The sequence below is a fragment of the Nothoprocta perdicaria genome, unplaced genomic scaffold, assembly GCF_003342845.1.
Source record: "Nothoprocta perdicaria isolate Ctin4 unplaced genomic scaffold, notPer1 scaffold_145, whole genome shotgun sequence".
NCBI classification, from domain to species: Eukaryota; Metazoa; Chordata; class Aves; order Tinamiformes; family Tinamidae; genus Nothoprocta; species Nothoprocta perdicaria.
This window is the reverse complement of record NW_020454594.1, coordinates 1,134,467-1,144,386: the sequence shown is the minus strand read 5'-3', so window position 1 is coordinate 1,144,386 and position 9,920 is coordinate 1,134,467. Positions and strand designations below refer to the sequence as shown.

The window sequence follows — 9,920 nt, the reverse complement described above, 5'->3', positions numbered from 1 at the left end:
ACGAGGTGGGAAAAAAAAAAAAAAAAAGGAAAAATAAAAAGAATGGGAGCGGGGGACAACAAAGGCGCGCTCCGCGATTGTCCCGCCGTGCCGCCTCCCTAAGCCCTTTCCACATTAAAGGGATTTTCTGGGAGGCTCCGCTCCGCGCCGCCCGCCTCCCATTGGCCGCCCCGCCCCGTCCATTTGCATCGCGCCGTCTATTAAAGGCGCGGAGGCGGCGCGGACGGGCGCAGACGGCGGTGCAGGGTGCGCGCCGAGCGCTGCGCGTCCCGTCCCCCGCGTCCCGTCCCGCGCCGCACGTCGCGTCTCGCACCGCACCGCACATCACATCCCGTCCCGTCCCGTCCCGTCCCGTCCCACCGCCCCAAGGCATGAGCCCCTCCGCCCGCCGCCCGCTGCGGCTGCTCGCCCTCGCCTACCTGCTGGCCACGGCCCTCGGCAAGACGGTGAGGTACCGCACGGACGAGGAGGGGGCGCCGGGCACGGTCATCGGCACGCTGGCCGACGAGATGCCCGTGAAGGCGCCGGGCGAGATGAGCTTCCGCCTGATGCGGCAGTTCAGCAACAGCTCGCTGGTGCGGGTGCGTGAGGAGGACGGGCAGCTGAGCATCGGCGACGCGGGGCTGGACCGCGAGCGGCTCTGCGGGCAGGCCCCRCAGTGTGTGCTCGCCTTCGACGTGGTGAGCTGCTGGCAGGAGCGCTACCGCCTGGTGCACGTGGAGCTGGAGGTGCGCGACATCAACGACAACGCGCCGCGCTTCCCCCACGCGCAGATGGCGCTGGAGGTGTCCGAGAGCGCCGCGCCCGGCACGCGGCTCCCACTGGAGGTGGCCGTGGATGAGGACGTGGGCTCCAACTCCATCCAGAGCTTCCAGGTGTCCCTCAACAGCCACTTCGGCGTGGAGGCGCAGACGCGGGCAGATGGGGCGCGCTGCGCCGACCTGGTGCTGCTCCAGGAGCTTGACCGCGAGCGGCAGCCCACCTACACGCTGGAGCTGGTGGCCAAGGACGGCGGCAGTCCAGCGCGCTCCGGCACGGCCACCGTGCATGTCCGTGTGCTCGATGCCAATGACAACAGTCCCACCTTCGCGCAGAGCTCGGTCACGGTGGAGCTGCCCGAGGATGCACAGCCCGGCTCCCTGCTGCTTGACCTGGATGCTGATGACCCCGATGAGGGCCCCAACGGTGAAGTCGTCTACACCTTTGGCAGCCAGGTGCCCCCGGAGGCGCGGCGGCTCTTCCGCCTCGATCCGCGCTCCGGCCGCCTCACGCTGGAGGCCGCCGTGGACTACGAGCGCACTCGCACCTACGAGCTGGATGTGCGCGCCCAGGACCGTGGCGCCAGCCCCCGTGCTGCCACCTGCACAGTCATCGTGCGACTCACCGATGTCAACGACAACGCGCCGCGCATCAGCATCAGCGCCCTCCGCGGCGCCACCAGCGCCGCCGGGGTGGCCTATGTCAGCGAGGCCGCCGCCAGCGAGAGCTTCGTGGCGCTCGTCAGCGCCTCGGACCGCGACTCAGGCGCCAACGGGCAGGTGCGCTGCAGCCTCCGCGGGCACGACCACTTCGCCCTGCAGCGCGCCTATGAGGACAGCTACATGATAGTGACCACGGCGGCGCTGGACCGCGAGCGCATCCCCGAGTACAACCTCACCGTGGTGGCTGAAGACCTGGGCTCGCCGCCCTTCAAGACCGTCCGCCAGTACACGGTGCGGGTGAGCGACGAGAACGACAACGCCCCGCTCTTCACTAAGCCCCTCTATGAAGTGGCCATGCCAGAGAACAACCCACCTGGTGCCTACATCACCACCGTGGTGGCCCGCGACCCTGACCTCGGCCACAATGGCAAAGTCACCTACCGGCTCCTAGAGACTCAGATCATGGGGGCCCCCATCTCCACCTATGTCTCAGTGGACCCCGCTACTGGGGCCATCTATGCCCTCAGGACATTCAACTATGAGATCCTGAAGCAGCTGGACCTCAGGATCCAGGCCACTGATGGGGGTTCCCCGCAGCTGTCCAGCAGCACCCTTGTCAAGGTGAGGATGGTGGACCAGAATGACAACCCACCCGTCATCATCCACCCGGTGCTCACCAACGGGTCAGCAGAAATTGGTGTTTCCAGCAAGACCTCCCGTGACTCCCTCGTGGCCCAGATCAAAGCCCGAGATGCAGATGATGGGACCAATGCCGAGCTCACCTTTGCCTTCCTAGAGGAGCCTCAGCAGGAGCTTTTCACCATCAACCCAAGCACTGGGGACATTGTGCTGAAGGGTGACCTCTCTGAAGAGCTGGGACAGCTGTTCAAGGTCATTCTCACTGTGACGGACAATGGCAGACCGCCCCTGGCCACAACTGCCACCATCAACTTTCTAGTGACCGCCACGGCTCCTTCTAGCATCCAGGAGATAGTCAAGCCCAGCTCCTGGGAAGGAAAAGCTGTTCAGTGGGACATCCCTCTGATYGTGATCATTGTCCTGGCAGGCAGCTGCACCCTCCTCCTGGTGGCCATAATCACAATTGCCACCACCTGCAACAGGCGCAAGAAGGGCAACGAGATGAAAAGCCACAGTTCCTTGAAGGAGCAGGTAGACATCTCCCACCTGGAGAAGGGTCGGCAGGAGGACAGCAGCCAGAGGGCAAACGTGTTTGAAGTACGRACCTTTCCCAGCAAAACCTCCTTCACCAGCCCCGATTCTTCCCCGGCTGCCGAGGAGATCTCGGCTTCTGAAAACGGCAGCGAGAGCACCTGCCTCTACGAGGGTCAGAAGCGGCTCAGAGGGACGAGCGGGGAGGTGAGGCTCTGCCGCGCTCCGCTGGGCTTCCTCTCCGAAGGGTGAAGGGGGAAAGGGATTAGAAGGGAGTGTGGGAGGGCAGGTCTCGGGTGGCATGAACTGCAGATGTGTAGTTCTAATGTTGATTTATCAGTTATTATTTCTCTCTCTATCTCTCCCCTTTGATCCGCTCCCTGCAGGGTTTCGCTGCCGCTCCGAGCTACAGCAAGGAGCCCGCCCCTGCCGTTGCTGTTTGGAAGGGGCATTCGTTCAACACCATCTCCGGGCGAGAGGCAGAAAAATTCAGTGGCAAAGACAGTGGCAAAGGCGACAGCGATTTTAATGACAGCGACTCGGATATCAGTGGAGATGCCCTGAAGAAGGATCTCATCACGCACATGCAGAATGGTAAGGACTCGGTCCCTCCCCAACACGAGCTCCTGACTGGCCCATGCATGCATGCAGGTAGACAGGGAGTGCACAGAGACCCCTCTCTGCAGCACGGTGACTAGCTGGGGCAGCTGCAGAGGGCAACGTGATGCTCCCTCWAGGAGCTGCATGGCTTAAGCTGCCTGCCTCTTCACAGCAGGCTGCTAAATGGTGATTTCTTTCCGCGTTGCGCACCCAGTGCAAATTAGCAGATGCTGGAAGTGCCGTAGACACTCTATTTCTTCCCTCCCCAAAGAGCTTCCTTTCAAGTTACAGTTGTGAGCCACATCCCTAGCAAAACGCTYTAGCTGTAGCTTCCCAAGCGTGCTTTTCAGCTGTGCTTTGAGCATCACTTCCTCGACTCCCACTGCCGCAGCATTGAATGATCCTATGACTGCCAGCTCTGTTTAAGAGCAGCACGGATTTCTTTCTGGAGTAACAACAGGTTTCTCGTTCTTTGTTTAGGACTATGGGCCTGTACTGCTGAGTGCAAGATCCTGGGTCATTCAGACCGCTGCTGGAGCCCCTCCTGTGGCCGAGCCAACTCTCATCCTTCTCCCCGTCCTTCAGCACCTCTCTCCACCTTCTGCAAAAGCACATCTTTGCCCAGGGATCCCCTGCGCAGAGACAACTTTTACCAGGCGCAGCTGCCCAAGACRGTGGGGCTCCAGAGCGTCTACGAGAAAGTCCTGCACAGGGACTTTGACCGGACAATCACACTGCTCTCCCCTCCACGTCCAGCAAGGCTCCCAGACCTTCAGGAGATCAGGGTGCCCCTCTACCCGTCCCCTTCAACTAGATACCTGGCTCCCCAGACTGACGACGCTGAGAAGGTGTAGCCCTCCACACTCCCCGAGTGCACGCATCCGTACACGCACACGACTAGGTCACTTCCAAGAGCCTTTAAGTTATTGACCAGATCCAGTGTTGTACATGTAAATATGCAAGATGTGCCTTAAAGACGAAGCTGTTGGGAAAGATGTCCAATCACAACAGTACTGTTTGGTATTTGCAAACAAAAATTGTTTGTAGTTAATGTAATTTTTATGAAATGTGCAGTATTTAAGCTTTTCATGTTTTTTTCTCTTCTACACTGTTTTCCTTTTTTTTTTTTTTTTTTGCTTTAGTTCTTTGCTTTTTAGTTCTGCTATTTTTGTAGTGTTTTTAACCTGTATATTGTGTAATGTAATGTTTGTATATAATGAAAATTGGTTATATTTTTATATAATTAAAACTTAAAAAATGGGAATTCTTGCCAAAGGAATTGTCTGAAAGACACAATGATAATTATTAATAATAATATCCTGAATATATAAAATCTTGTAAGGGAAATTCCTCTTTCACCATGTAATAATAACCTAAGCAACCTAGTGTACTGAAAAGTTTGCCTTGCCAAGTGTGACTTGTATTTCTTGAGTCTGTGGTCAATTTAAAGTTAAATGTTATTTAATTAACTTTGGTTTCTGTAACCTGTGTCACTGATAAACACTAATAAAGGTTTTGTGATGTGTTGGAGGGATCTGTTCCTTACTTTGGTCCTTCAAAGCTTATAGGTCTTTAGAAGCAAAATATTTTGGGCAGAGACATGTAGTGGGAGGGAGTGTGAATGAAGCTACTTTTAGTCGCACCCTTTCTTCATCTCAAGCAATATCTCTCTAGAGATTTAACCCCAGAGATTTTAATGATGGGTTACAGAGGGAGAGGGAGGGCTGAGTGACAGAGCTGACCACTACCTGGCTATTRCAGCAAGATCCTTCACTGTTGGAGATGAGTTTAAGCTACCAAAGCTAAACCTCAATTAACTTAAGTGTCCATGATATGAAAGTATCTCACTTGAGTGCTTTGCCTTCTGATATAGCCAAGACATTGATTTGAGGAAAGTTGCATAGGAGTGTGTTTATATCTTGCTGAAGCAGCTTTGCTAATGGACAATAAAATAAATGTGTGTCTCCGTGTGTGTGTATATACATATATTCCAAATGATAGGATGGGTTTATACTTCACATGAAACAGAAAGAATAGATCTCAACTGAACTGAGATTGTGCCTGTGATAAATCTTTTGTTCCCCCCCCACACCTTCAAAATGACAAAGGCCTGAGAAAAAATATTTCCAGCTTTGAACTTCCATYGCCTCAAAGTCTCAAGCTGAAAAGCAGGTCTTAAATCCTTCTACTGAAGTCATGAATAGAGTAGCATTTAATGAAACAAGCTGAAGCCTGAGATTTCCTCCTCYGTTTAGAATGCTTATACCAGAGAAAAATTTTATACAGAGATTTTAAAATTAGAATTAAACTTTTTCCAAAAGGAAGAACTGCTCATTTAGAGTGTATAATTTCACAGGTCTTGTTAGACTTCATGTCTCAAAAAGCAGATAGAAAACAACATCTCACCTGCCCTTAACCAAATAAAATTTCCTTTTTTCCACTGACTTCCAGCTTTCCTAACCTTGCACAGGAAGAGTGATAGAGCCTGACCAAGACTTCATGCATATGCATTCGGGGTTTTAACAGGGACTTCATAAAAGATGCTGCATGAAGATTTGTGGTGGGCAGACAGCATTAGAGGCTCTGCTGTAGTGCACATATTTGAAGAGAATTGAAATCAGGCAAGACTAGACCGTGAAGCAATGTCTGTGATACAGCTTTTATGGMCAGGAAAATGGCTGAGTATATCCGGTGATTTATCTAAAACCTGGTAGTAAAAATCACGATGCATCTAATTAACTAAGAAGTTTGTCCTGTTTGGTTAAATTTAGAGCTGAAATTTGGATTTGGTGTTGGGTGCTGAGAAAAAAAGGCTCAGAGCCTTTCTGCCAGCTAATCATCGGTGATTCAAAGCAGCAAGCCTGAATGTGAAATAATTAGTCATAACTGAGTGCAGGGAGGAAAAGCCTTTCTGTCAAAAAAAAAAAGAAAAAAATAAAGCAGGGCAGCCTGATAGTTGGTTGCTCATCATCTAGTTCAAACRCCTGGGTTGTGCAGTGCAGTACTTACATAGCAAGTCCCTTGCCTCTCATGGGCGATAACTGGTGGGAAGCAGAAGCAACTGAAGGACAGGTCATCCCATTGAATTGAGGCTCTTCGTTCACATTGTTGTCTGTAACAATATATGTATGCATCTCCACAGGGAGATTCACTGATCCTCACTGCCTAGCACTGAGGTTCAACTATCTGAATATGTCAGTCCTTTTGTTTTTGTTTTTGCTTTTGCTTTTGTTTTTGTTTTTACTTTTGTTTTTGTTTTTGTTTTTTAAAGAGAGATATATAGAGAGAGAACTTCAAACATCTGTTTTCCCTCCCAGAGCAGCTTTCAGCAAACTGCTGGAGTCTCATCAGGGCTTGGGGTCTGGAGTCTGCCTGTTATGAGATTTTACATGCTCCCCACAAAATGCAGATTCATCTGCCAGAAGGAGATAACTGAAAGTTCAGYGTTTCAGCTGAACTGAGCACTTTACAGCAGCTCCCTTCTTAGTCAGTGGAGAGATACCAATTCCTTTCGAGATTCTTGAGTTTTGGTTTGTAGAGGTACACTAGGAAGAGTGCAGATGAATTACCACTTGAAGCGCCTGTTGACCTCCTTTTGACTGTAAAGGGCTAGAGGGACCAGCCCAGATTTACTTTTTTACTTCTAGACACCTGAAATTCGGTGAGAAAAGGCCACCCCAGGCTTCATCAACTAACAGTACAAATCATCCAGAGTGCAGAAGAGCATAGAGAAGACTTCTTAGCTCCTTAGTCCCTTTAATAAAACACATGTTCTGTTGGTACCATTTCAGTGTATATATCCTAGTTTATGCTTTTACTTTTTGAATAATATATTCACTTTTTTTGTTGTTGTTGTTGAACTACTCCAGAAATTAATGCAGGACTACCAATTATATTCCATTTATTAGCCTATCATGTTGTAGCATCATCCCTGTGTCACAAGATGGAAAAGAGATTACACTTCTGTGCAACCTCTCATGTCTCACAACCTCTCCATCATGGAGAGCTTGTCTCTCCAGCCTCCCTTTCCCCAACTCAGACAGCAGAGTTGCTATGCTGGGTGCGGAGGTGGAGCAGGAACACAGAACTAGAAGACAACACTCTTTTATGGAGCCAGTCTTAATTCCGTGGCCTTAATTAGTTACACCAGCTGGAGTTTGCAAAAGCTCTAACACGGAGCCTAAGTCTGCTCCCACAGAAGTCTCCACTAGTCATCCACAGCTAAGCAAAGCACTCTTGGCTCCCTTTAGCAATATACTCTTTTAGGGCATGAATCATCTCCTCCTAAATCAGATATCTAAAATACGTCTGGCATATTGCTCTGAGAAGTTCCTGCTTCCACCCTTGCATTCCTATAGGCATCCTGAAGTTGCTGAAGATGTTTGCACTGTGGAGGACCAATATTAAGTGCAACAAGTCCTACCCTATATGCTTTCAAACACTGCCAGGCAGTACTCGCCATGTGACCTTCTGATCTGAGCATAGTGACAGTGTAGAAACTGAGAGGGTTGAGATCAAAATCTTGTTTCCAAGCTCTTCAGACGAAGATACTCACCAGTAGCATCAAGCTAGGCCTTCAGAGACCAGCAGACACAAAAACAAATGACATCATTGCCCAATTTTGTAACAGAGACAAAAGTGAGTTATCCTTGCACTCTCTTTTCAAGAAATTGCATATGAAATTGTAATTACAGGAYCCAGGACCCATGAGAGCAATGTTATTACAGCACTACTGTGAAGTGTGTTGTCTACTGAAGACCCCAGAGATGTTCTGGTCCCGTGRACTTTCAGACAAAATTGTGCAGACCTCAGTAAGTCACAGTAGAAGCAAGACTACCTTCTCCATACACTAGAAAGAGTGGAGCTTCAAAGGAACCTAAAACTAGTCATCAAGGCCTTGAACCAGGACAGCAGGAGATCTGCTCTCTGAATTCTTATTCTGATTCCTAGCCAAAGACTAACTGCAGTAAAACATGCAAACAAGCCATAGAAAGAAGATCCCAGAAGTGCCATAGCCAGAAAATAATGCCAAGCTCCCACTGACCTATTCTTCTCTAGCCTGCATTCCTCCATATCTTCATTAGAATGCTTTATCTTTAATGATCTTTCTTTGGTGAAGACAAACACAATCCATGAGGAAGCCTAAACTTTGATTTCTAAAGGGCATACTCTAGATACAGAACTATTAGTAACATGGGGTTAAAAAAAAAAAGTTTTTAAATGAACATGGCTGTCACCTCTGGGCCAGGAGTTTAATCTCAACATCTCAGCACATGCAAGGAACACTCAGAAAACTGCCTTTGGACCAAGCCCCAAAGGCAGAGATGCCAGGGTGGGATTTAGCTGAAGATTAGGCATATAAACTCTCATGACRGTCAATAGTGAGCTAGCCAGTGGGRTCTTGCAGTCCTGCCCAGTTCATTTTAGTGACCTGCATTCAGGACCTGCATTCTTTTAGCAGAATTACCCTCTAGTCTTGCCTCACTGCCTTTGCCAGCTCACCATGGTATATAGTAGCAGATTACATACCTATTTTATACATAGACATTCATATTGTGGATACTGAAATTTAGGTGAGCACATTCCCACCCTAATCTCTGGACGGTTGAAGTACTTGGGCAAGAGCAGAAGTCCAGCCATTCAGCTTGTAGTGCTGCTCAGCATGTAGGGATACACAAACAGAGGGAAAAKTTTCCTGGCACACCTAGGCCCTTGAGAGGATGAGCTCTCACTGAAAGGAATGGTCCAGTCTCCCTTCTTGCCATTTCCAGCTTCAGGTTCATATGATGGGCCTGGGAGTCCCGTCACTCTCAGGGTTTCTGGGGGCATGCTGCCCATTGACATTATTCACACAGGCGAAGGACACCTTCAAATAGCTCCCAAGTAGAGCTGAGGAATCTGTTACAGAGAGGGAGCAATGCAGGGATGGGGCATTCTGATCACTGGCGTGGGCTGGCTACAGCACTCGCCCCCATCACAGTGCCTGGGGAAAGTTACTGCTCTGGGAGCTGAAATGGAAAGGCAGCAGATGGCCACCAAGTCAAAAAAAAAAAAAAGTAGTGATTTAGCCTGTCTGTAAGGAGCCAGTGTGTTCATTCAGTTGCTAATTATTAATTATCTTTGAGCAGGCATTAGCATCCTCAGGGTCACAGGCATGAGCACCCATTTTAGCCTGCAGCAGCCAAATGCTCTGTGTTTGACAGTCGGTTCTTGCCACGGTGGACAGCCAGCTGGCTGTGCCCTGACTCTATTTTTCAAGCAAGGAGGATTTACCAGCCCTACATAACACGTAGCAAGTAAAACTATGCAGTGGTGTAGAAAGTAAAAGTATGTAGTGCTATATAAAAGTTTTTTTTTTTTTTTTTTTTTTTTGTTACTTCATAGTTACTCCATTCCCTTAGCTCACCCAGTCTCACCACACTGAATATGCTGGAGTCTGGTACAAGGTGTCTTCTACTTTGGGCAACTGCTTCAGAGTCCCTACATAACACATACCTTTCAGCTACTTCCAGCCATGAAGCAGCTGAGTCACAGTTTACAGGTGCTTCTTAAATAAAGGTATCAGCTTTCAGAAATATGGTCTTGTGAACATACATGCTCTGGGTTATCTGAATCCCATAGGGTTTTGGTATATATGTCTCCATGAACGCACAAGTGGTTACAAAAAGTTCCCGGTTCCCATCATAGAAAAGTCCCTTGTGGTTTTCTTCTAGCCCCAAAACAGGAGCA

General features: G+C 49.6%; 1 protein-coding gene across 1 annotated transcript; it reads left to right on the top strand.

Annotated features, from left to right (window-relative positions):
* The first annotated feature begins 371 nt into the window (after positions 1 to 371).
* Positions 372 to 4,135, top strand: PCDH8 (protocadherin 8). Its single transcript, XM_026034486.1, has 3 exons — positions 372 to 2,798; positions 2,978 to 3,185; positions 3,672 to 4,135. The coding sequence occupies exons 1-3, from the start codon at positions 372 to 374 to the stop codon at positions 4,043 to 4,045; spliced, it is 3,009 nt and encodes a 1,002-aa protein (XP_025890271.1). The 3' UTR covers positions 4,046 to 4,135.
* The last annotated feature ends 5,785 nt before the right edge of the window (positions 4,136 to 9,920 follow it).